General features: G+C 40.0%; 1 protein-coding gene across 1 annotated transcript in view; it reads right to left on the bottom strand.

Annotated features, from left to right (window-relative positions):
- Positions 1-22,118, bottom strand: part of lrp1bb (low density lipoprotein receptor-related protein 1Bb) — a 247,502-nt gene extending 225,384 nt beyond the window's left edge. The window contains exon 1 of the mRNA XM_086090410.1: positions 21,954-22,118. Within this exon, the coding sequence (XP_085946536.1) occupies positions 21,954-22,044 (91 nt within the window). The 5' untranslated portion in view covers positions 22,045-22,118. The remainder of the gene's footprint in view (positions 1-21,953) is intronic.
- Between the last annotated feature and the right edge of the window lie 4,556 nt (positions 22,119-26,674).

The following is a 26,674-nucleotide window of genomic DNA, read 5'->3' as shown; positions in this document are numbered from 1 at the left end:
TATCCCAGCTGGCTTCGGGCAGTAGGCGGGGTACACCCTGTATTGGTTGCCAGCCAATCGCAGGGCACACAGAGACGAACAACCATACTCACAATCACACCTATGGACAATTTGGAGTGTCCAATTCACCTGCCATGCATGTTTTTGGAATGTGGGAGGAAACCGGAGTACCCGGAGAAAAGCCACGCAGGCACGGGGAGAACATGCAAACTCCACCCAGGAAGGCCGAAGCCCGGACTCGATCTCACAACCTTTGCACTGGGAGGCGGACGTGCTAACCAGTCAGCCACCGTGTCACTTTCACCGATCTATACAAAAAAGTCGGTTTGTGCCTGTTTATTTCAGCCTGAAGTCATCGAATGAATATTTCAGCAACCAGAAGACTGCATTCAATAATGTTAAAAAGGTTTGCACCTCCTAAAAAGTCCAAGCATGAATCTGTTTGGAAGCCATTGGTTGTCCTCTCTTCATCGTTAATGGCAGCTGTTTTCCCGGGGTGGTGGTTTGCGCAGCTGCACATTGACATGTCTCGAACCAATCATTGGCCTCCAAAATAATTACGTCACGTTTTGGAACTGGGCTGCTTTTTTTTAGAACAGCAAAAGAGCAGGTACCAGAAAAAGCAAGTAGAGTAGAGTAGATACCGGCGGTGGAAATGAGGCTCATATATATATATATATATGTGTTCTGGTTAATATTGCGTTAGTGGAATATGAGTTCAGCAGCAAAATTCAGCTGTTTTTATTCATCTCAGGGGGCGGCCATTTTGCCACTTGCTGTCGACTGAAGATGACATCAATGTTGCTCAGGGCTCAGGCAACGACCAATCACAGCTCACCTGTTCTCTGAAGCTGAGCTGTGATTGGTTGTTACCTGAGACCTGGGCAATATCGATGTCATCTTCAGGTTCAAAGTTGACTAATCTTTTGGGTAATAGTTAATCTTCTTTTTTTTGTCATTTTGTCCTTAGAATATTGCAGTATCTACACATTTTGCTGGGTGTCTATTTTATATTTAGGAGTATTTAGGTATTGTAATCGAAAAATTAATGATGAAGCTTCATTTAGTTAAAAAAAAATACAGTATAAAGTGGACATGGGAGATAACTCATAATTCAGACATATAGAGAGTTTGTAGTAATCTCAAATTGACATTGCTATGAAATGTCATCAGAGGAATGATCGTCTCATTTCTCCATTTCTCTTCTATTATGCGCGAGACAAAAGAAAAATAATGAGATCATTTTTAAGCAATATTCGAATTCCTGTCTCAGAATAATGTATGTTGATTATTCCAAAAAACGTCCTCTACATCTCTTCACCAAAATAATGAATGCCATCCAAGCTAGCATGACGATATGCCATTTGACTCGTGTATCAATAAAACAGCAGGCAGATTCATCTTCACAGTCTCGGCACACGGGATTCTAAGTTCAGTACTTTCTCTTAAATTAGTATCTTCAGTAAACAAGCTCCCCAAGTTCAAGGTGGAAAGGCACAGAAGATTAAAATCAATAAGACAAGTAAGAACAAAGCTTTGGTGCACTCGCGCATTGTTTGGCATAACAACACAACCAGCTCACAAATATGTTTGGATCAAGTCAACACATCCGCATCTCCATTTTCTGTAGCACTTTTGCTGTTTATGGCGGAATGGAGCCTTTGCCAGCTGACTTCATTCCGGCCAAAAGTCACCAGCCAAAAGCGACATACAGTATCGAATTTTATATTTCAATGTTTTCTCCTTATTTTCAATATGTGAGGCATGCAGCATCTGCACACTCAAACGACCATTAATGGTGAACATAAGCGCCTGCAGATGGAACAACAAGTCATCCAGAAACGCTTTTTAGGAAAGAAAATTATGCGCGTGCGTCTCATGCTGTTATTAAGCCAGTGCTGCGTTTAAAAACCAATAGAAGCTTTATGGCTGTTATTGTAGAGCATGTATTGCCATTTGCTTTGCTTTTCAAGCCGACTGAAAACTTTTGATATGTTGACTGATTTGTTGGCTCACCAGCTTTGTGGAGCCGCACTTTGCTCCACTTGAAGAGTCAACAATCGTGTGCAGCGTTTCTATCTTTAGCAGTAGCGTTGTACAAATGTGATAGAGCCTACATTAACTCATTCAAACCCAAACACTTGTAAATATGTTTTTAATACTTTGTCCTTGACTCCCCACAACGTTTTTATGTGGTTTTTTTCTCCTTTATTTATGCAAGGGCATACAGAAGGCGATGCAGCTTCTGGTATGAAGAGGTGGCTTAAAGCAATGGTAGTTCTTACAAAAAAACGACCAGCAGGTGGCAGCAGAGTATAAGAGATTAGCCAGGGCCATGTTGCAACAAGCTCTTTTTGCCAGTGTTTTCAACAGGAAGGTGAATAATGATGAAACTTAGCATATTCTAACGCTAATTGCTGCAAAACGGAAACAGATACCAATATCCTTTTTTTTGTGTGATGAAAGAAGAGACTCTAATCTTGTTTTAGGTAGATTCCACACAGCTTACATGTTCAAAAGGGAGTAGTAAGAACTAAAAACTACCCCCTTACAAAAGAAAAAAACAACAACAACACAAACTTACACATAAACAGCTGCCCTTATATGTGCATAGATATGCCAACAGTTCCACAAATTTACACCTATAATTGTAACACACATTTGCTTAATATTTGTTCTTGTTTAGAATTTTTTATCGACACTTATACCCCTCAAATCATAATCACTGTCTCTGATTTCAAACAGCTTCTGTATATTGTGGCAAAGTAGTTTGTTGTGTACATTGAACATTATTTGAGCAATTTAAACTCAACTAGATCATAAAATGTCATTGTTTTTAATTTGATAAATTGTGAATTTGTTGGTTCTGTATATTTTGACCGGTTAATAGTTTATATTGCTCTTTTTTTGTAATTTGAAAAGAGGGTAAGTATTTGTTTTGTAAGCATTTCCACACAATAGGTTAGATATAGTAATATGTATATAATGACTTCCATGCTTTCATAGCAATAGAACAGAATATTATGTGGACCTTGCAAAATCAGTCAAAATCCAGTCAAACAGTTGAGAGCGAAGGGGGTTAATTCAGTGAAAATGTTTGCGAGTGAGTTAAATATTGTGATAAGACATTTTTAAACCTATAACCCCCCCCGCCCCCCTGGCAGTTCCAAACCTTAATTACATCTCTTTGTTTGATGTCACGTTCCTATCCAAGTGAGACGGTGTAGGAAAAATACCCGTGAATTGTCTGATAATGCACAGAAGCGGGATGGATAGCGCACAGCTGGATGGATAGCGCACAGCTGGATATAAGGGAAGAAGAGGGGGCAGAGGCGCGCAGCTTGTCAGGTGTTTCCAGACAATCGCCAGCTGAGTTCGTAATCCAAACTCAGTCAACAAACAAACAACAGCTAACATAGCACTAGCTTGAAACATTTTTTTCATTTCAGTTATACCCCAATCGTACTATTACATATTTGGTTAAAATTAAACAAAAATAGCTTTTTTTGTAGTTTAGCTAAATTTGGTATTTTATAGGAGCTATTTTATAATAGCTTAGCACGGTACATTTCTCTTGTGGTAGCCTTAGTATCACTCACTACATTTTCCAAGTATCTTGCCCAACCCCGGATCTAAGAAATACGATTCACACACACGCTAATTTGAAAGTTGCAGTGGAAGCACTCTTATTACAAATCGGTGGCGACAAGAGAAGATCCTTTGAAAAATGAAATGTAGTAGCTCCACACCAGGCAAGGGATTTTACTCAATTATCAAAAATTGGCACGGGGCACAGACTTCGGACTCTTGAGTTTACATTTGTCGCTGAGAGCTGCTTCAGAAAGCGGAGATAGCGACGAAATGTTCTAGAATGCCATCCAGGCATGCATACGTAATGTCGTCAACATAAAATACCAAAACATTTCTATCATTCAAGTTGATATGAAGTCAAGAGGAGTCAACACGATTGCAACACGTGCTGGGCTGGATGCGAGCCGGATGAAGTCACATTCATGCGGCAGTAAGAGGAGTAACGGTTTAAATTACACCACCATGACAGATGCCACCGAGTTAACAGAGACATGAGGGGGAATGTCAACCTCGCTTAGCTTGTACATGCATGAAAAACACAAGCTACCAGTGGCCGTAGGCAACGGCGCAGGCTGTGTCTTGTGGAAAGTGGCAATTGCATTGCGGTGAAGTTGCATGGATTGCGTTGGTGACAGCAACTTTTTTGTTTAACGGTTGTATTATACAGGACAAGTATACTATTTCAAGGATGCAAAGAAAGCTATTAGAACCGTCCTTGATTCTAAATGTACTTTCTCATTGACAGGAATTCCAAGATTTTACTCAAGTAAATATCTGTTACAAGCTTTGAAGAAAAAAATACAGGCAGAAGTAGAAAAATGTGATTAATTGCAATTAATTACGGAAAATTGTGATTAATTAGTCCCAAAAATGTTGGGGCTTGGAATCGCTAATATATTGGACTGATGGATAGTCGATAAGGATGGATAGTTAAATAGTAGATAGTACACTCTAAATCTAAAGTCTAAAGCTCTTTTTCCTTCTTTTCTTCCACTTAAGTTCTGTTCTGAGTATCTATAAATAGACATCAATATTTAATGCCACAAAAAGATGAGCCCATTTTCTCCTTCTACTCGATGCTATAAAGAACAATGATGCGGCGCTTTGGCTGCTGCTCCACAAGAAGCCAGAAAGTGCAAAATGGAAATGCACTTTAAAGGGAGGCCGGGCTCTCCAGGAAGTCATTAGGTCGGAGAAGTGTGGATGATGGTCGACGAGGGGGCTTTAATAATGAAGAGCTCGGGTTCCGTAGGGAGATGCTGCCTGCAGCAGGCATTTACACCGAGATGGAAATGAAAGATATTGAGGTGCCCCCAAATGTCCCGACTCCCCTTTGAAATAAACTGTCCGACCAACACGTGTTATGGTGATTTTTGGCTGCCAGCGTTTTCATCTCCAGGAGAGTTCAAGTTGCCAAATAATAATAATAAAAAAAATTTTTTTTTTTTTTTTTTTATAGTAGCCTAATAATTAGAGCTTTCAGAGCTTTGCGGTAGACAAACAAATGTAAACCTACAAACAATTGCATTATTCACAGTCATTTTTTATTTTATTTTTTCCAATAAAAAACTAAAACATGGGCTCACAATATCATTGTCCAAACTACGTAGAACTAACTGGCTTGACGAGTTGACCGTTTGTTTACATGCACGGTTTAATCCCTGTACTGCTATAGCTTGACAACACATTTAATCTGGCTACTTGTTTTTCCAGTATACAGTGAACAAGAGGATAAGATGATTATTATTTTATAGCACGGCATCATATGCGTACCCGTGGATTGTTCTATTAATCTCTCGCGCTAATGCAGCAGATGCTTAAACATTACAATGGACAGCGCTGTAAATGTTGTCGATAACACAACCTCTGACTTTAGTTTGCTATTTATGTTGTGTTTAGAGTGCAACTGTATTCAGCATTTGTGATTTATTTTAGACTGCTTCCAATCCATCTTCCTTTGGATCATTATAGTAAAATTGTCTCGGTGTGTGTTTGATGAATGTATTTACGTTAATATTTGGATAAAAAAGTGGTTTATTCTTAGTCTGAGAAAAATGGCTTTTTACATGATTTTTTCATAATATACTTAATATCTGATGGTGTTCTAATGCATCTATTTAATTACCTTTATAGTGGAAGGATCTGTGTGGGGTCCAGCATGTCATGTGGTCAGGCAAAACGTGACCCGCTCTGGTTAAAGGGTCTGCATGTCGCAAGGGTTCATTTCACGATATGGACAAATGTTAGATTTCTCCAAAAATACGCACCTTAAGGTCTGTATTTTCATTTCTCAGCAGCCCAAAAGTTAAAATTGTAGTCAAAGTGTATGAGAATAAATGATTATTAGACAATGTGCATCATTAGCTAATATTTTTTTTTAGCCGTCTCGTAGCTAGCTCGTCTTGGGGAACTCGCAAAATGATTCGCAAAAAATAACCTGGTGTTTTCAGCTTGAGCCATTGACTACATAAAAAAAATCGAATAAAATCAATGTTCAGATTCAAACACCAGAGCGATAAGGACGGGAATACAGGGCTGCCTTAACAACGATCAATTGCAGGTTACCCCATCGTACCTTACAGAAGAAAATGTTCTTCTGTAAAATCCTTGTAATCTAAATAATAATATAGTTGTTTTTTTCTAAGAGCTCAGTATTGTTCATTCGGAAATGTCATCATCATTGCTCTTTTATTATTATTATTATTTTTATATATATATATATATTTTTTTTTTTTTGTGTGTGTGTGTGTGTGGGTGAGTATGTGTATGTGCGTGCGTGCGTGCGTGCGTGTATTTGTTAGCTCACCAGAAAACCTATTAGAAAAAATCTCATACCGTTCACCTAAACCGAACACCAGGAGACCCGAGGGGACCAAAGAAAACCAAGGAAGGTGAAATCCAGCACCGACCAGACACCCCCCACCAGAACTCCTCCCCAGCCCAAGAAACATCCAGACCCCAACAAATCCAAAAAACATAAAATCAGGGAGGCCTCAAGAGACCGAAGGAGAGACCGAGAAAATAATAATATAGTTTATTGTCAGTTCCTGGATATTTTTAATTACCAGTAACAAAACTGCTGCTATGGTGGAATCCGTTACAACTGCTGTGGCCCTATTACTACTACAATGTCCGCAAAGTTTGAGGTTACCAGTCACGACTAACCTTGGGGAGTCGCCAGATGAATTTTATGACAATGGTTACATTCTTCATCGAGAGACGATTTCATTTCAGAGAAACGTTGCAGCGTTTGCATTTGTTTAGCCTCACCTAATATTTCCGCAACCTGCTGATTCACAGCGGTGCATCATCATTATCAACCATTGCAGTATTTAGAGTGTCTTTACCCCTCACTGGTCTGATGACAGACTAGTGGAAGTCTCCCAAGACATGGACTGTGGATTGTTGCGGACCTCGGGGAGCTCATGTGACTTTGTCTTGACTGATTGTTCGGAACAAGCAAGTGCATCATTGAGGAAACTGAGACAGACACGAATATGTCGGGTAGGCTCGGGTCACGAGGAGAGTATCTAAAAATGAGACCTGTCATGTCATGTTCACCACGTTTTGATGATGGCAGCCCTTAAAGGCTCTTCTGGCATTATTATTTATTTTTAGAGGGGTTTTTTTTTTTCTTCACATTTGAGTCCCCTCAAACAAGCTTCACTGCTTACACTTGACACAGCTGACAAGAAGACACACTTGTCAACTCAGTTAATGGGCTTCTTTCTTAAATGCGATCCCAGGAGAGGTTGCCACTTGTCAGGTAATTTTCGACTTCTGTTTGGGAGATTTTGGGACAATTGGGAGATTAGGACCGGAGTCACGTGGCCATTTTCCAATACCTTATTTTGATTTTCCTCAGCATGCTGCTAATTGCAGTAACTGACGCCACTTGCCTTCTCATGTCTTGTAAATTGAGCTGGAGGTGCGACTTTGTTTTTGGTTTTGTATTTGTACATCAGGTCACGGTGCGCAATACAAATTGGACCGAAGCGGTTCGTTACATATAAATAATCAAATATATTTGAAAGCGAGCGAGATCAATAGATAAAATATAAAATATTGTGCAAACAGTGCAACAGCATGATGATCCTTGCATGTGTTTACAGTAAGCAAATCTCACTATTTCCTAACTAACATCTCACAATATAGATCAATAATCATGCCCAACTTATTACTTTTTGTAGGTGTAAAAAGCAAGATTCCAATAGATGGCATTCAAAACAATTTGCAACAAAATCTTTTAAAAATACTTTTTTTGTTCTTCTTTCAAATTTACACCATCTCAAACTAAATAAGTGTCGCCAACTGGTGATTGATAGTGGAATTACACCAAATTTAAAAGAGAGTTACACAAAAATAGAATTTTTAAAAAATAGCGTACAAAAACAAAAAGTAAAATAGCAGCACCGTGAACCTGAAACCTCTGATTAAGAAGCTCATCGAACCCTTTATGCAACAGATTTTTAGACATAAACACTTCAGCCCTCAAAGCATTCAATATAAAAGTACTCAGTACTTAACCTCTGTGAGTGGCTAAGACACTCACTGTTTAAAAATGGTTTCATCTTTTAAACGCTATTCAATGATGTCATTACTGAATGCCGTTGCAATACAATATTATAGTGTGTACAGTGTGTTACTTCTTTCATACAAATAACACATTTGTTCATTATTTTTGGGAGAGCAGATGAAATGGCATAAATGGGAAATATGATTTGTGATACGAGTGATTCGAGTGACGAGCATGGTCACGGATTGGATTGCATTCATATCTCAAGGCACCACTGTATGATCTCATTCAGCTGTGACTGCTTTGATCTACTCGAAATACTCGTTTTTTACTTAAAACACAATGCTGGGAGGGTGGGGGGCGGTGGGGGGGGGGGACCTTACAAAATTACAGTTTTGACGATGTGGGTCTATTCTTAACCCTGCGGGAACATACTCGGGTTTGCCTTTTTCCATCTCTTTGTTTTCGCCAGCTGTTATTTATCACCGAGTTCGGGGATGAAAAAGCGAATTACAAAGATTATGCTGGCAGGAAACCTGTACTTAAACAGAGAAACAGCAGAAGACGGGAAAAAAAAAAACAGACTAAATCAAACGATCAACATCTGAATTGGTGCGTAATTGCCTCTCTGGGATTTTTTACATCAAAATTAAAAGCACGTTTTAGAGAATACACTGCTGATTTTTTTTTCTCTCTATGATAACAAAGAAGCATATTGACTGTTTCAGAAGAGAGGGAATAAGGAGAAAATGTAAATATAAATATATATAATGTATGTAAAAAAAATAATTTTTTTTATTTGCTTTTACTCTTTTTTAAAATTTGCTTTTACTCTCTCCTCTCCTCACTTTGGACACCTTCCTGCCAATGGGACAAGGGATGCAAATGAGCCAAACGGCTATAATCTCACATTTATTTACACTTGTAAATGTTCATTTACACGTTCTGTCCCATTTTTAAAAATAAACACATCAATTTCATTATTACAATATCAAAAATAAAGGCTTATAAAACGGTGATGTAGATGAAATGAGTTGTGCTAAACGCAGCTCAATCGTATCTGCCCCCAACGATGTGCGCGCGCGCCCGTCTCGGTGCACACGTACAGGCAACTGGTGGAGACACTCGGCACGTGGTTGTCTGAACGTACACCACCTTGTGGCTAATTGCGACAAGGGCATGACTATTTGAGGACGTATGGCAGGAATCTGAAGGTTTTAGCAATCTTGCTATGATGTGTAACTGCAAGTGAATGCATTCCCTGCAGCGCGTGACCTTTACTTGCTCATTGTGTACCATTGATTGGCCGCCTCCCACAGTGTGAGCTTTCAGGCGCCTCGCTTTCCTGCTTGTTATTTACTTGGAGTAGTGGAGACTAAATTAGCTCAAGGTGAGACGATTTTTGTTTATCAGACGGCATTGGCAGAGTTATCAATGAGCAATGATGCAAAAACAGATTCAAGTGAGTCATACGATCGAGGCGCCGTATTTGGCTATGGTCGCAGAATATCTTATTGTCCTGTGAAAAACACTTTTGTCCATTTTTGTAATTTTAATTTTTACATTTGTGGGATGAAACTGAATGCAGACTTCCCAAATAATAATAATAGTGTTTTTTATTTATTTACTACATAAGTGTTTTTTACAGGTCAGTGACAAAATCCTTAGAAATGTGCCATGTTCTGAGAAAGTAAAGCAAGTACATAAAATTAGTTTTGCTAAATCAGTATGAATAGGCTGTCAAGTCTGCCACTAATAACCCACAACCTCCCACCCCCATTTGTGTTTCTTATTCCTACTGGAACTTTTTGGTTTCAAGCCTGCAGCGCTAAGCCGCATATACAATGAAATCATAAATCCTAGATGAGATTATTTTCCAATGATAAAAAAACCCACAACACAAAAAATAACATCAACAGCAGCGACTGAGACCCCAAAGCTAAACATCTTCACATTCAATTGCACAAGCTTGCAGTTACAAAAATAAAGAATTTCTTACAGATTGTCGAAAAATGGAAGGATGTCAACATGCTCATCAAATTGCCGATTGTCAGTAATGCAGAGATAACATAAAAGGACTCGATTACAAACATTAGCTTGATCATATTCCACATTATCGACAAGATCCATGAACCAAATAATCAATAATCAATGAGCTATGTCACGACTGTTTTCCCAAAAATGTTGCAAAAATGAATTGTGTTGTTGAAGTGACCTCGTGTCTCATTATTACTCATAAGCCACACCCCTTTCCTGGAATGTCAAGCCAATCACGACGACGACTGCCCTTGCATCTCGCTCCTGTCTTTGTTATTTGAATAACTGCCGCTGAGTCGCTTTCGTTCCACTCTTTGTTTTCACTCCCTCTCGCCTCATTTGTCCTCTGGTCGGTGTTCGTCCCAACATGTCTTTTCTGGCTCCTTAATTTTTTAGATTTTTGGGGTTTTTTTGGGGAGAAAAATAATATTTCCTGTCTGCTTTGGCTCCACCTACACCTCGGCCATCTGCATATATTAGGACAATAGTAACTTAATGACGTAACAGATGAGTTACACATCCCCTAAATGTCCATCTAAAATGCTGCTAATGGCATGAATGACAATCGAGGTGTGCTAAATATGGGAGATGTTGCCAATATATATATATATATTTTTTTTTTATGTGCACATGTCTCAAAAATATCCGGTTGTACACGCTGGTGCATGTTTGGTGATTTCAATCGGATGTCGTTAAAACAAGCCTGTTCCTCAGAACCGTCATGTTTTTTTTGTTTTCTCGCGTTTGGTGTTAAAATCGATGCTTTCACCTGAAATGGAAGTCACAGGAAGAGCTGTGAAAGGCAGATGCGGTGCAATCGGTGTTTTGTGGGTTGTTTTTTTTTGGGTCAAATGGAGTGAAAAATAACAAAAAAATACTGTAAAAAATACATTACAAAAATACTTAAAAAATATATGAACAACAAATCTGGCACATGAAAGCCAGAAAAGGTATACTAATGTAATTAAGCCTAATAAATATGAGGCAGGACTGTCATGGCACTTTTATGACACAAGTTGTACATTTCAATTTGGACTACATAATAAGATAATTATGTCTGGAATCCCATTTTTTGCATTTTTATTTGTTAATACTTTTTCTCTGTCAACAGTAATCTTTCAATTAAGAGAAGAGGTCGAAAAAATACTTAATACTAATACAGTGGGTGCCATGTGATATAAATTTAATTATTTCAGTAATCCAAAACATTCTTATCTCAAATCCTGTTTTCACATTCAAATGACATGAATCTAATCCAGTCTCCTACTTTTTGATAAGTGTTTTTAATAAGGAAAATAGCACTCTATATTATTGTACTTTAGAAAAATAGACTAAAAACAAAATAAGGAATTTGAATCGGGAAATTAAATTGTGGCTCTTTCTGGTGGACTTGGCCACTATATGGGTGCCAGTCATGCAGATAAACAAAAGAGTTTGACTTAACGATTGTAGGTGTGTCAGTATTGTGCAGTAAAATTATTGTATTTATTAAATATTTGTATTATAATTATATAAATATAGTTAATAAATATAACATAAAAATAATATAAAATAAATAAAAAAATATAAATACATATAATGACACTATTATAATATTAGAATTAATATTTATTTGATAAAGTTATTGCATTATACGTAAAAATGATTGCAGTAATATATATCGTTTTTGCAGAATCCCAAATTCCCCTCAAAGTAGACCCTTGTTGATTTCCGCTCGGCAACACTCGTTCAGAAACAACTGACTCTTATCAGCAGTCGGTTAGCGGCAGACACCTGAGACAGCCAACACATTTGAGGCCCGGGCGCTTAATCCCTTCTCATCTCTTCTGGGAGTGGCGAGGTCCATCACGCGCATATTTACAAGCAGCCGGCGAGAAATCAGAACGAGCGAAAGCCGCGCCAGGCGTGCGGAATTGCTGTAATCTTATCAAAGGTGTCGACTACAAACAAACACGTCTGAACTTTGATTGGATGGGAGTCGGGTTAATGAATCTCCCCATCCAATGGTGCGTGAGAAGAGAGAGGGCGGCGGAGAACAAAGATGATGAACCGCTCGGAAGCATGTCAGGGAATCATCCTCAATCAGACTGATGCCAGCTGCTGCGTATGTGTACGTTATCAAATTGCAACACAAAGTAACAGCACGGGATTCAATCAGCACTGGCAGCGAGGGGATTGCGGACTTGCCGCAGATGAAGGTGAGGCAGCGTTACTTAACCTACTTTTGATTGAACTGCGTTGAGCAAAAAATAAAAATTAAAATAAAAAAAAACCTGATTGAGACGAATACGTGCAATATGAATTCATATGGATAATGGACCATATGGTGTTCCACAGGGTTCAATTCTAAGGCATCTACTGTTTTCATTGCATCTGCTGCCCCTGGGTTCCATCTTAAGAAAACAGGGGTTAATGTTTTAAAGCGCTCTATAAATTTAGTGTCGAGCTGACTGATCTGAGCATCACACGTGCATGGAAATGAAAAACACAACACTTACTGAATTCAAGGAGAAGAGAGACCGATCGATGAAAAGGCCCTGTTCATTTTGTTCACCAGGAAACCCTGCACTTATTTTATTTATTAATTTTTGGGGGGGGGACACATTTTATTTTTTAACTAGATAATTTAATTTCTGGAGAAATTGTGTGAAGGCTGAGAGGCTAAATGAAAAAATGTGGCATTATTAGGAATGATATTGAATGACATGGAATGATATAGAACGACCTGGAAAGAGCTCAACGTGTTTTAGTTGGAATGATTTGAATGAAAAATGTAGAAATTTGAGAAGAAAAAAAAACCTTTGCAAGATGAATTATCGCGGTATTGAGTTAGCAAACTCCGGAGAATACTTCTTGTACCGAGCCCGTTGTTTTCCACCAATGTCCCGCCTTTCCCGATCAAAACACCGTGGAGCAGTTCCCAGATACATATTGTGGAGAACTTCCTTGAGTGAATCACAATATCAATCTGGCTATTGCCAGATTAGGAGAATTGTGGGTAAACAGTGAATTTTTGGAATGAGAAAAAATAAATCTTTTGAATACGTTGACGTTGGAATGGTGAGAATCGGTCAAAAAAATGTGGAAGTACACATGAAGAAGGATTTGTTCAATGTGCTGTTTTAGATCTTCCAATTCACCAACTGTTCCATGAAAGCGCGATCAATTATTCATCTTTCAATCTCACAAATATTTCAGACCTAAAAGCCTCTTAAAGTGCAAAGTCAGGCCTCGTCCTGCACTCGAAAAGAGCGACCGTGTAGATATTCTTAGTCCGTCCAAGTGCGGTGCACTGGACAGTAAACAAGGCGCAGGCTTGTTGATTTTTGCAATCTGAAGTGTGAATGATGCCAGCACTCTGCCTTGTTTTATCATCCATCTAAGTGGGCTGGATTACAATTAGCTCTGGCGGGAAAGGAAATGGCTAAAAAAAACCACACACACACGCACGCACGGTGCAAACTTAGATTTTAGAGGATCAGCGTGTATGTGTGTGTGTGTGTGTGTGTTGCATACCTTTTACTGCATTTGGTTTGTGTGTAAAAACAGCTTTCGACTTAATAGCGTGCTAATATGTATATTTACTCCCTTTTTGAATTTACATCTTGTGATTAAAAGGTGGAATGAAAATGCTGATTTTCGTTCGACTGGTCCCTCCTGCATCTTCCTTTTTTGAATCCAAAGAAAAGTAAGTGTAGAGAAGCAACTTAATTACTTGACTTTGTAATTGCACCACGCGCGGTTTTGTTCTTTAAGAAAGCGCAGCATCATCAACTGGCTTTCGGTTTGTCTGCTGAATGAATCTCGTTGGGAGATAGATGAATCCCTCCCTGTGTGTTGGGCTTTTCTGGGCCAAGACGGCGATGCGAGATGGATCCCTGTGGAGTCCTCGGCCTGTGCCAGGTGGCAGCTGGGAGAGCGAGTCCCCGGCTAGCCTGTCGCTAATTCTACTCTGGGACGCGACTCTTACACTTTGGTGCTGAAGTTATGTCACAGGCCGCGGGTTCTATTAGTTTTTGCCATTTGATCCACTTGAGGTGAATCATCTCAGGTGAAATATTACAAATAAATAATACGAATTGTATCTTCAACTTTAAGCAGAAGCTTTAAGCGGCCTCACCAGCTGACGAATTGGTAATTGCCAGGCCAGCAAAGAAAGGATTACTGAGAATCGTATGAGTTGCCAAGAATGACTTAAAAAGTCCATTAGAATCAAAACATTCCGTACTAAGGTCAAGTTATGTCATTTGATGTTGATATGGGCCTGATGCGCTGTTCCTTTAAATTGCAAGCGCTTTAAGGAATGGTAATGAGCCAAACTTCTGTTTACCAATTGTTTACAGTCGGGGGATGCACACTTTATTATCATGGCCGAGCGTGACACTCAACAGACTTTTAGTTGGTTTAATTAAACGTACCTAAACGAACATATTTATGTATGTATATTAGGAATAGACCGATTATCATCCGGTGCTTTTATTCGGCATTTTGACGAATATCAATATGACATTTTTTTTTTTTAAGGGATACTTGACTCATTGAGCCATTTTTAGCAGTAAAAAGTTAAATATTTTGTCCGGAATGAATTTGATAACTTATTTTCCTTGTATATTTAATAACTTAAATAAAAAAAAAATCCACTTGCTGTCGACTGAAAATGACAACAAAGGTCCTCAGGAAGCGGGTAACGACCAATCACGGCGCACTTGTTTTCTTGGTTTGGTCATGTGACGTTTTCAAATTGAGTCATTTTCAGTCGAAAGCAAGTGGCAAAATGTGTTTTTAAAGGTATTAATTGTACTGTTACCAAATTTATTCATGAGAAAATCATAACTTTTTGCTGCTGAAAATGGCTTCATGAGTCAAGTATCCCTTTGAAAACCTGGCGGCTGATAAAAGATCAATTTAAATGTTTAATTGATTTTTTTTTTTTATTATAATAATCCATCCAGCCATCCATTTTCTTAACTGCTTATTCCTCACAAGGGTCGCGGGGGTGCTGGAGCTCATTCCAGATGGTTTTCGGCAGAAGGCCGAGTACACCCTGAAGTGGTTTGCAAGCCAATCCAGGGAGTAATAATAATATTAATAATAATAATAATATTAATAAATAAACATGGCAACACAAGCCGTGGAAAATCCCTGCTCCGTTGGCTCCATGACATATTTCAGGGCAAAATGCAAAATATGCAGTGGTGCTTTTCAATTGGCGGCTTGTGACAGTGTGAGATGTGCCAGAGCATGGTGAGAACACGGAATAATGCGGGGGCTTGTCCTGCGGGTGTTGCCCTTCACCCTTTCAGAGCGACTGACTGACAGACATTTAAAGCCGGGCGCATTTTACACTCAGACACTTGTGATGTTTGTTTTATTCTGACTTCACTTTTCCAAGAGGGTGCGGGGCGGGGAAGGGGGGGGGGTTTACAATGCATGTCGAAATTATGAAAATCCAAAGAATAATTTATGTGTTCCTGAAAGGAATAAATCATTGCATAGGTTGCAAAAAAAAAAAAAAATATATATATATATATATATATATATATATAAATAATAGTTGCATTATTTTTTTTTTATAATAATAATAATAAGATACCGGCAGCCTTTGTGCAAGAAAGCCCTAATATTAACCTGCACAGTGGAGCTGATTCATGCAACACGACTGATTTTATTTGTTCATCTGTGTTTAAGCAGCTGGCGCTGAGCATGCGTCCCGGTTTTCCACTTTGCCTCCAGCGCATGACGTCAGCCTTATTTTATTTCTTTTCATTTTATGATGCATTGCAGCAGATCCATCACCCAATAATGACCTCAATCTCACCCAACTCATTTTATTTTACCACTGCCCCTACGAGACCTATTCTCATTAGAATATCTGGCAATAAAGCAGTTGCGCTTTCCTCCATTAATAATTTATATACTCTTTTTTTTTATTTTCATTTCTAGCCGCTCTTTCAGTATATGACCAAGACGCTTTCTCGGAATTAACTCCAGTAATGTCAAGGCTTCTTCTCAGCGGGAAACTTATTGATTCATTAATCACATTTTCAATTACGTATCACTTGGGGGGAAAAATCTAATATGAGCACCCCGGCACACACCATGGGTCCCCCGAGGGCATCAACACGTGCACATCAAATTATTCGATTTGAAAATGTAAGACCCCTCTTTCAATTGCTAATCAATGTCACGTGTCGCTTTTGCAGCCAATGGCGTTCATCACTTGCAGCCAATCTATTGCTGATTCGATTGTAGCGCATTCCATCTGTGAGCTGATATTGAGTCATTGACTGGTGTGGACGTTTTGTTCATCAACTGGAATCCAGATGTTTTTGATGATATCACAAATATATTGCAACAGTTGCCAGTAGAGGGCAGCGTTGCATCATTTTGTATTTGAAACCAGCGCCGATTTTGTTGGCAAGTTCATGCAAATGCCACTTAACCATTTATATGTATTTTAGGGCTGTGCATGAATCAGCGTTGACTCAAATTGACATGTGAATTGGCCAATTTCAGATTTGAGTATGAATCATAGCATATTGTCATGTGTAATAGTGTCACAGGAATGAATGGCACCGAGCATTAATTTCATCAGCCATTTTTAAACTTAGTCCGTCTTCGTCTAGTTTCAGTCCAGCTTGTTATATTCTATCACATATTTAGTCAACCACATCCCGTTTTTATTTAGTCAAGCATTTTAGTCTTTAGTTAATGTCCAAGAAAAAAATCTTTTTATTTGGCTAGTTTTAGTCAACAAAAACTGTTCACATTTTAGTCTAGTTTTAGTCGAGACCCTTTTCTTTATGATACGTGGTGTTTAATTTTACTTAATTGAGATGAATTGTTTCAGTTGTTTTTAGCTTTTAGTTTGCATCCAAGCGTAGCTTGTGCAGGTGATTTGTGCTAAGTATTGTTTGCTTGCAGCTCCTCGAGTAGCTGCTACTTCTGCAATCCAACTGAAACCATAGTGGCCCGATCAGTATGACATATCTCCGTTAGCTCAAATTCAACTGTGGCTACTATCGCAACAAGCTAGTAAGTTAGCCATTTTTTAGTTTTAACGTTGTTGTTGGAACATTATAGCTTTTGGTTTAATATTACGTTCTAAACAACCGCCAAACTTTTTGTTAACTTACCATGATATATTTGCGGTAAACTGTGACATGTCTCTTGAGGTTTATTATGGGGTTTTTTCAGCTACCAACAAACTGGCGCTATGCGAACGTGCACTGATTAGTTTGACCGGACAGGCTAGCTCAGCGCTAATGAGCATTATATGAAACTGTCAATTTACTGTTCCTTTGCTTTGAAATTGGCTGGCAGCGAATGAGTTCAACGGGACACTATCAAAGTCCATTGACTTCACTCAGCAACTTTGTCCGCGAGAAGGTGAGACGAGCAGTGTCCCCAAGAGCGGGGGCGGGGGTCGAGAGCTGGAGGCCATACATCACCTCCGCCCCGAGATTGATGACAGCAACACTTAGCTGACATCACTGAACCGATCTGTCAGCTGCCTTTGTGTCTCTTCAGAGCGTGCAAAAGACTGACACGAGTGCGTAAACGCTGACTAAGCGGTTACCTCAGACGACCTCGGAAAACCAGTAACAGCCACTAAAATGTCAAATGTGCTTTTTGGGGGAAACGCTGCAAAAACGTTGAGGTTCGCCCTCAAGTGCTTCATATGCTCGTTTTCCGTGTTAGCAACCGTCAGACCGTTTCTGACGACTCGTCTGGTTTTTCAGCCAAGAACAAGTGTGGGAAGCGACGGTTAAAGAGCACCTGAGGCAGCGCCCGCTGGATTGGAGCGACACAAACGCCAAGAACGATTCCAATCGACGGTTTTCCCCCTCTGACGACTGAACAAATCATAATGCCGACTCATGTTTTTACATCACTTCTTTTTGAGACCACCTTTCCTTTCACACGGACCTCCTCTTTGCACTTTCTATTGACTCTGCATTAACTAGAATCCACATGTGGTTCCTGCAACCACTGGCCAAGAAAGTAATGGGGTGACGCTGGCTCCTTCCGCCCTGAGGAACACCAGGCACTGAAGTAGACAGCGATGCCGCCGCGACGAAGCAGGATGTGGACTGAAACGCGAGCCCCGAAGGAGGCTTTGGCGCACTCGGCGTTGGTTTTGTGCTAATGTCTCCCAGAGAAATATGTAAAACTCAGATGAAAAAAAGAAGTCCAACCTTTAAAGGTCAACAAAACACAGGAGCGCTCCCATGAAAGCAACACTCCAATTTTCATATAACATTCATCTTGGCGAAGGTTGAATTTTGCAGTTTTATCTCTGTGGTGGTGATTTTTGGCATGCTTCTTATGTGCGGCTCCACAGGGCGGCAACACTCCAAAAATCTAATGAAAAAAAAAACAATTGCTACTTGGATTTCTTTTATGTTCCAGGTCATGTTTGTAAATGAAAAATAGTTTTAAAACATTTTTACCTGGTTAAATAAAGGTTAAATAAAAATACAAAAAAATGTAATGTTGGATGCTGCATGGGGAACTTTTTGTTTCGTGACACTCTAGATTTAATGTGACAAAGGCTTTGATCGTTCACTTCATCCTTGATAACGTTCTGTTTAATCAGATTCGTCATGTTTTATTGTAATTTCATACTACCGGGAGCCCATTGAAAAGAGATACAATGCTGCCATCTGCTGGCCATAGTTAGTGGGTATTTTTGATTTCACAAGCCCACAAATTACACTGCCCATTGTGTGTGTGTGTGGGGGGGGGGGGGGGGGGGGGGGTACATCAATTAACGTTTTTGGCGGCATTCATTTGAATTTTAGTATACGTCATTAAACGTTTCTGCCGGGAAAAGAGTTAAGAGTTCCTTTTTTGGATTATTTTACAAATGTCACTCAAACTGTCATTACCATTAATGCCACTGGAGAATATGTCGTTACAATACACCAGAGGGATCTTGTGCACTGAAGCGTCAGGATGAGGCAGCCATTTTGCAATCACAAAAAAGAAACAGCATGTATTGTGAGAAATGTAAACAAGAATGACTAACATTTAATTACCTAGGTTGTTGATTAAATGACATATTAATTATTTATTTGTTCCACTAGTTTGACTTATCTTGGATGTAATTCCCTGTAATGCAATTCTATTCTGCCCTGACTTACTTTGATGGCATTGTTCCACAGCAAAATCTCATTTACAGAGGATAAACTGTATTCTATTAATGCAATTTCTTTTTCTTTTTTTTTACAAATGTCAGGTATGCTTTGTCTGTAAAGCCAATTATAAGAAGTGGATTAATCTAAGAAAGTAGGAATGGAAAATGATTGAATCCTTCATGATGTATCGCCTGCGTGTCGACTTGCATACCCCTGCGTGATATCTCGCCAAATGAAGCCTTCCCAGCATCGGCGCACGTGCCCTCCACTACTTTTGGATCATCCTGAACCGAGTACGCATTTCAAACAACCTTGAGCTGGATTCTTTTTGCCGGGCCATTTCTATAGTTCATTTCATTCACAGCCAAACAATTCTATCAATGAGCTCTCGGAATATATTTGAAATTGCATGCGGCAGAAACCGCAAGCTCGCCACTTGGCATTGGACGTGACAACGCTGCTACCACAAAGCAAATTAATATCAGACTAATTAGGCTGACAAGCAGCTTTGGTGTTGCAGGCCGTTATCATTACGGTCCATTTAGGCACCACTCAGTGCTCGCATTTATTCTCCGGGCTGATGCCGAAGGACAGGAACGGCACAGACGCTCGCTCGGTATGTTCGTGTGTGCTTGAGAGATGTGTGCAATGGTGTACGTAAAAGTGTTTGCATTTACATATTGTTGTGGCGGCCCAAAGGAGACAACTGGATGGCATTTAATTCTTCATTTTGATTCTGGATACATGAATAAATCTCAACACTCCAGTGCTGACAAATAAAAACAAGGGAGTAGAGAAAAAGAAGAAAAAAAAGTCTCCAGCAGCGTTTTGTGAAATTTCAGAGAGTTGCTCTTATTTCTCTTCTCGGTGCCGGGGCATCCTCACGGAGGATAAGAAGGTTTGTCTTTTCATTTCATGCACAGTAAGAGACGTAAATAGGACTTTTATGTTGTTTTCTCTCTCCTCGTGATTGCCAGAAAAATTATACACACAAAAAAAAACCTCTTTATATCAGCCTAAAGGGGAATTCAGGACAGCCGTAAGTAGTCTTGACATTACTGGAAACTAGAAAAAGTCTGAGAAATGTGACCTCCAGGCGAGAGTGCAGCAAAGGTCATAACATCATTAAGTCCACCAGAGAAAGTTGTGTTTTCAAAAAGATGGATTTCTTTCCTTGTGTTTGGGGCAACTTTCTGGCTGGATTTTTGGCACATGGGAAAAATAGTCTTGAAATATTGATGATACCATTAAAAAAAAAAAAAAAAAAAGGTCTGTCTGGTTTCTATGGCCATCAAATCTTAGTCAACTGATGCTGGTCAAGTTACGGATGGGATCCATTTGCATTTGTCTTGGGCAATCCAATAGAAACTGTGCAGTAAGTCATGTCAAACACAACAGGATGAATCTCATCTTGAATTTTGACAACATTTTTTTATCAGAACATGCTGAAGTCTTGCAGTGCTCAAGTGGTGGAGCTGGAAGAATTTCTAATGACTTTTCAACTTAGTTCCGACAGAATTCAAAGTCCAAGTAATTCAGCAATTCATTCTGTACATGAATGCATGCAATCAAAGTCAGGATGTAGCTAATGGGAGGTTATTTTTATGTTTCGTACCCTTGGATGGTCCATGAAACCTATTTTTGAGTTTGATGACGTTTGCACATCGTTTTCTACGATAGGAGCTTGTAAATGTTAAGACGATTCAAATACTTGTGTCACAAATATTCGTACTAATTAAGTCTTGAGGAAGGCTCTGTGATCTTGTTTAAAACTTGTTCAACTTTATTCATATCAAATTCAATGTTGAAGTAATTCCAATTCAAAGTATAAGCAGATGTTTATCATTTCACTTTAGCCTTGATGATACTTCCAATTGAATTGAATGTCCAATTTACCCCGAATGCAAGTAATTTGCATAGAATACATAATGTCAAATGTTTGTTTTACAATAACAGGGCTGTCTTATTTTTCTTCAATCCCATGACACTCAAAGCAATTTATTTTCATAACCCGCAGACGTCAATCAAAAACAGGATGTGATGTTTGGTTCTTTTTATGTGCCTGACATTCTTGAGTTTTTCTGTTTTGTTTTTCTCCATGATGAAACGATGCCACAAACGTTAAAACCTCAAAAGACACTTGCGGTGCTCTTGAAGAATATGAGATTGTGTCCGACTTTCCAACTTTACTCCTTTGAGCTTGAATGTCTAAGTAATTCAAATTGCAAGTATGCAAACCGAAGCGGGCTGCCCTTCAACGCAATTCGATCACCGCATTACTCCGATAATTCCACAGAGGAGGCAGCACGTTTCGATTCACAATGTGCATTCCCACATCAACTGCGTGCTCCCCACAGTGGAGATTAAGAGCTAAATCTCCAAGAGAGACAAACACAGCCCTTGGGGGAGACGTTCACCTGCTGCACTGTATGATAGCACATGCACGCACACACCGAACGTGACTAACCCCTCAAAACGCACACACACACACGCCAGCAAATGTGCTGCACGGTGACAAAAAGAAAAATAAGTCAACTCTGCTCGCCATCACGCATGCACGGAACATTTGAGGCATGGTTCACTATGCGGCTGGAGATGCCAAGTTGAGCAACCCCCCCCCCCCCCCGCACCCGCACCCCCACCGGTCGGCCCGCTTAATTGTCTCTTACCTCTGCGCTCATCCGGCACTGCCGACGGCTCGGTGCATGGAAATAATCCCGAGAAAAGGGCTAAGAAGGTGAGGAGAAAAAACTCGGACATGTTTTCGGAGAGCGGGCTTATCAGGAGCCACGGCGCGTCTCCCCGGTCCCGGTGCTCGCTCCTGGCACAGGTCCAGGTCCAGTCTTTCCCCCCCTCCCTCCTCTCCAGGCTCCTCCACCACCACCGCCGCCACCAGGCGCGCTTGTCAAGCGCCGTTATTCGGAGATGTCCAGGGGAACCGTTGCAGCGCGCCCCCCGCTCCCCGACACATGCACACGGCTCCGTGCGGCCGATGGGAGCAGGCAGCGCGGCGGAGAGAGGGAGAGCGAGAGAGAGAGAGAGAGAGAGAGGAAAGGGGCTGGGATGAGATGAGATGGGATGGGGGGGCGGACGAAGACGGAGAAGTGGTCTTCTTTTCTCAGTGATTAAAATGTCGTCGAGGTGGCGCAGCTCGTGTGAGAGTCATCACATTGGTCAGCCAGTGCCGGGTGCCAGTCTGCTTGGACTGGATCAGCCTCACAGGCAATGAATTTAAACTCGGGGAGGTGGGGGTGGGGGGGGGGGGGTGGATGTAGTCATTCTGCTCCCTCACTCTCTCTCTCAAGCAGTTTCATTGCCTCATACAGCAGCTACTGGAGTCTACTTTGAAATGGGATTCAGAATACAGTTTCATTCTTCCCATTAGAATGAATGGAAATGCTTACCCCCCCTCATAATACTTTGGGGGGGGGGGGGGCACATGTACTTAAAAACACTAATTTCTGTAGTGTGCGACTCAGCCACTGGGCGGCAGTATAATAAAGTCGTGCATACAAACGAAGAAGAGTTTCACTCAACTATCCGCTAGTTGCACATCGTTTTTCTTTCTTTCCATCATTTTTTACTTTATTGCATACAAACACAATATTCCAAAACAAGACTAAACTTTCCACCAGATCTGTTGATATTTTGAATTTTTTGTTGATTTTGTGACTAGCCGTATAATGTCATAATTCGTCAGTCCGATCAATAATGCCGTGTGCATTGTGTATGTGAAGAGGGGAAAATACGGTTTCATTTTTCGGCCATAGGTGGCAGTAGCGATTCAAAATTCAATGTTCTGCTCTCAGTAGCTTTAAGCCCCTCCAGCATTTTATTTGATATTCTCAAACATATGTACAAATCATTTTCTCAGCCACTATGTCCCTGGAATTACATTATAGCCACACAAATATCAGTGGTAGGCTGCCACAAATTAATTTGGACAGCCACTACTAGATTTTGGTGCTACCTGTCATCATGTAACTGTTGTATTAACTTTATTTTGCTGTGTTGAGATTGTGTTGCTGCACTTCTCGTGTGCTCCTTGTGAACATCTGCGCTATTATATTAAGTATTCTGAGTACTTGTAATTTATGTATTGCATGTTTTGAATTGTTAGCAAAAAAAACGAGCAAAATAGAGTAATTAAATCCCATTAAACAATGGATGTTCATAAAACGTCCAAACTTCAGTGGATACACACAGTAAATAAACAAGTTCTTTAAATAGACATTTTGCTCGATTTTGTGATCGGATCGACGAGCAGTAGGCCTTTATTTAAACTTGCTGATCGTGTAAGGTCTAAACAAAACAGAAATAGCAGTGAAGACTAAAATATGTTTGTCTTGGCACCGTAGTACTGCTGAGCATAGTCTTCATAGATGAAACAATACGTGCCAAATCACCACTTTGTAATATATTTTCATGTACTGTACGTGTACCAAGATGGCGGTTCTTGCTGTCTCTATCTCACTGACAAGAATAATGGCTGTGAGGTTGATGGCGCCACCTGTTCAGCAGAGGTGGCAAATCCAGGTCCAGTAAGTAAAAACCCGGCCACAGTTTGGCTTTAGCCCCAAGTGCTAGCTAGCTAGCTAGCTCCCTACAGGTAAACGAGCACCATGGGAGCTAGCTAGCTAGCTAGCACGTGGCCGGGTTTTTACTTTCCGGACCTGGATTTGCCACTGCTGCTGTTCAGGACTTGCGCTAAGCAGCTGACTCACATCTTCAACCGCTCGCAGACCTGAGACCCGTTAAGCACACATTAAGACTACCTCAGTCATGCCAGCGCCTGGAGACTTAATGAGTTGCAGTCTAGACGTTCTGTGAGAAGCTGGTCCCATGCTAATGAATAAAAACAAAAAACTACCACCCACAAAGAATACCCTTTGCCACCCTAACATTAGTATGGGCACCATCTCGTCAGCAGTACGCTCATCCCCTCCCACCTCGGCAACAGTAGGAATTGTGGAGTAATTTCCTCTCCGGCACATCATGAGACTGTTGGGTAAATAGTGGGTTTGATTCATTAAGATTATTGTATTTATGCTGCATGTTTGAAATGTGTAATTTACCAACCAAAGCGTGTTTATTGCACAAGCAAACAAATGAGGGCTTTCCTCCACTACAATTATATTCAATGGCAGTTTCTGGTATGTGCAACATGTGCAGTCGCACAGGTGGTATTTCGTTCTGAGGTGTGCCCCCCTTGTGGAGACATTATAAGAGGTCTTCAAGGATTTGACGTGAGAAGTGATGGATGTCAAGGAAGCACGAAATCTTCCTTGTTCGAGGTTAGCTCGTTTTTCTTGCTTGACAATTGCAAGTTGCATTGTTCTATACTTTTTTCAGCTCAAATAAATTGACATTACATCTAAGTAAAATAAAAAAATAGTAGTCTTAGAAAACTGTCTGTCGGTCGAGAAAAAGTTTATCAGTAAAAGTAATTAACGCGCATTTCAGTGGGGCCAATCTTTTGCTGCTTTGTCTGGCACAAGTTGCAGTTGCCACTGATTACACTGCATAGTCGTGTTTCTTCCAATGACTGTTATCAATGCTGTTGTAAGATTGAAGAACATCAATTTTGTGCAGTTCTATTCTAAAGGCACAAATGGTTCCAAACAAGAACAAGTCCAACAAAGTCATTTTGGACTTTAGACAAAGCAGGAATGACAAATTTGTCCTACCACCTCAGGTTGTGCTTGCGTAACTTCAAATTCTCATGTATAATCTACCCAATAATTGTATTTATTTATATTTTTAATAGCTTTGACAGGAATGTTGGAGTGTTCCAATGCTGATGAATCACAGGGCATTGTAGGAGGAGTTAAAGCTAAATTAAAATGAGTCGCTGTGCGCTGGGAAAGTCTCGGGCATCATACTGTATAAACCAACGAAAACTCCACATTTGACCAGTTCATAGTGTACCTACTAAATAATGGCCACAAAGACAAAAATACAAATAAAATATGTGGCGGTGCGAGCTGTTGTCAGAGCAGCACGACACATCTTTGAAGGAATTTGCACCCTCGTTATCGCTCAACTTACTGCAGAGCATAACTAGGCGCGAGTGCTTCTTTGTTATGGTCATTAATTTGTTGGCTTGGTGAATTCAATGAAAAGAAAAGACGGTACTCGGCTGAAGTGGACGAGGTGAAAGTAAAACCTAATGAGGTCAGACGGCACAATACCCTTGTTTGGACACAATAATTAATAATATTTATTTTTTTCTGTAATGATTTCACTTTTTGACCTCTTACAATCCTGGTTTGTTTTGTTAGCACGAAAAGTTGCAAACTACTGGTGAGTGATTAATAGAGGGCGCCAGGGGTTGAAAAAAAAAAAAACCTTTAAAAAAAAAACCTTCCAAAGTTTGCTGGAATTATTGATTTATTTTAAGTTTTTCGTGTCATCGTACCTCTGCTAATATGAAGATACATTTGCCAACGTTGGTTGCTAACTTACGTCATGCTGACTTGGTGTGATTGAGCTTATTCAATAACAAATGGGTGAATAAGGCACCCATCCAACAGTAGTAATTGTACGAGTATTATTATTATTATTATTATTGGCGAAATTGCTGCCACAGGTTTCAGATTTGGGGTTTCTGTGACAGGCAGGAGCTAGCGTGCCATCCAATATGATGATTTTAACTTCATATTGCTTTAAATATTGCCCTAACAAGATGAAATTGACACACAACATGCATCCATTCCCCACAGACGAAGCCGCATTTTAAATTTTAGCCGTCATGTTCTGTATCATAGATGAGATGAACAAATGTGTCACGTTTTATCAGAGACGTGTCAAAGAATGAAGTTGTCCAGGTCTTTCAGGACATATTGAGCCCTCCTGCGACCACGATCACCGGATTTTTTGTTTCCTTAACAAAGGTGCGTTTTTATTTCAGCGGCTTTTCATTTCCTCTTTCTTCCTGCGGAACAATCAGAGATGACTACATTTATACATTGCAATCATATCAGTTGCACGAAAAGTGATCTTGTTCAACGTTTGCCCAAAGTACTTCACTCACTGTAGATTTCTAATTTGCAATATTTATTAAGGGAAATAGCATTCCATGAAATGGTCATTTATAAAAACACAGCATAATAACACAGTTTGTGCAGCACAATTTCAAGCTTCAATTCAATTCAATTCACTGTGCTGGTCCTTGTGGTGTTTCAGCCTTGCCCACCAGGGGGCATAATAAAGTCCTACACGGACACAAATGAAGGTAAAATCACCACGGCTCTCCGTGACTCTGTCAGGTGCAATAGCATTGGACATTTTTCGCAGAGGATAAACATTTTGCTTGTGAGTATTGTCGCTCCAAATACGTTTGACCATTTGTGCTTAAATTTAAATGGTGTTAGCCTACCAATGGCGTTTT

Source organism: Leptonotus elevatus, chromosome 12, assembly GCF_054856555.1.
Source record: "Leptonotus elevatus isolate MCC_2025b chromosome 12, RoL_Lele_1.0, whole genome shotgun sequence".
In the NCBI taxonomy this organism is placed as follows: domain Eukaryota; kingdom Metazoa; phylum Chordata; class Actinopteri; order Syngnathiformes; family Syngnathidae; genus Leptonotus; species Leptonotus elevatus.
The sequence above is the reverse complement of the archived record's forward strand: the minus strand, read 5'-3'. Positions and strand labels throughout refer to the sequence as shown.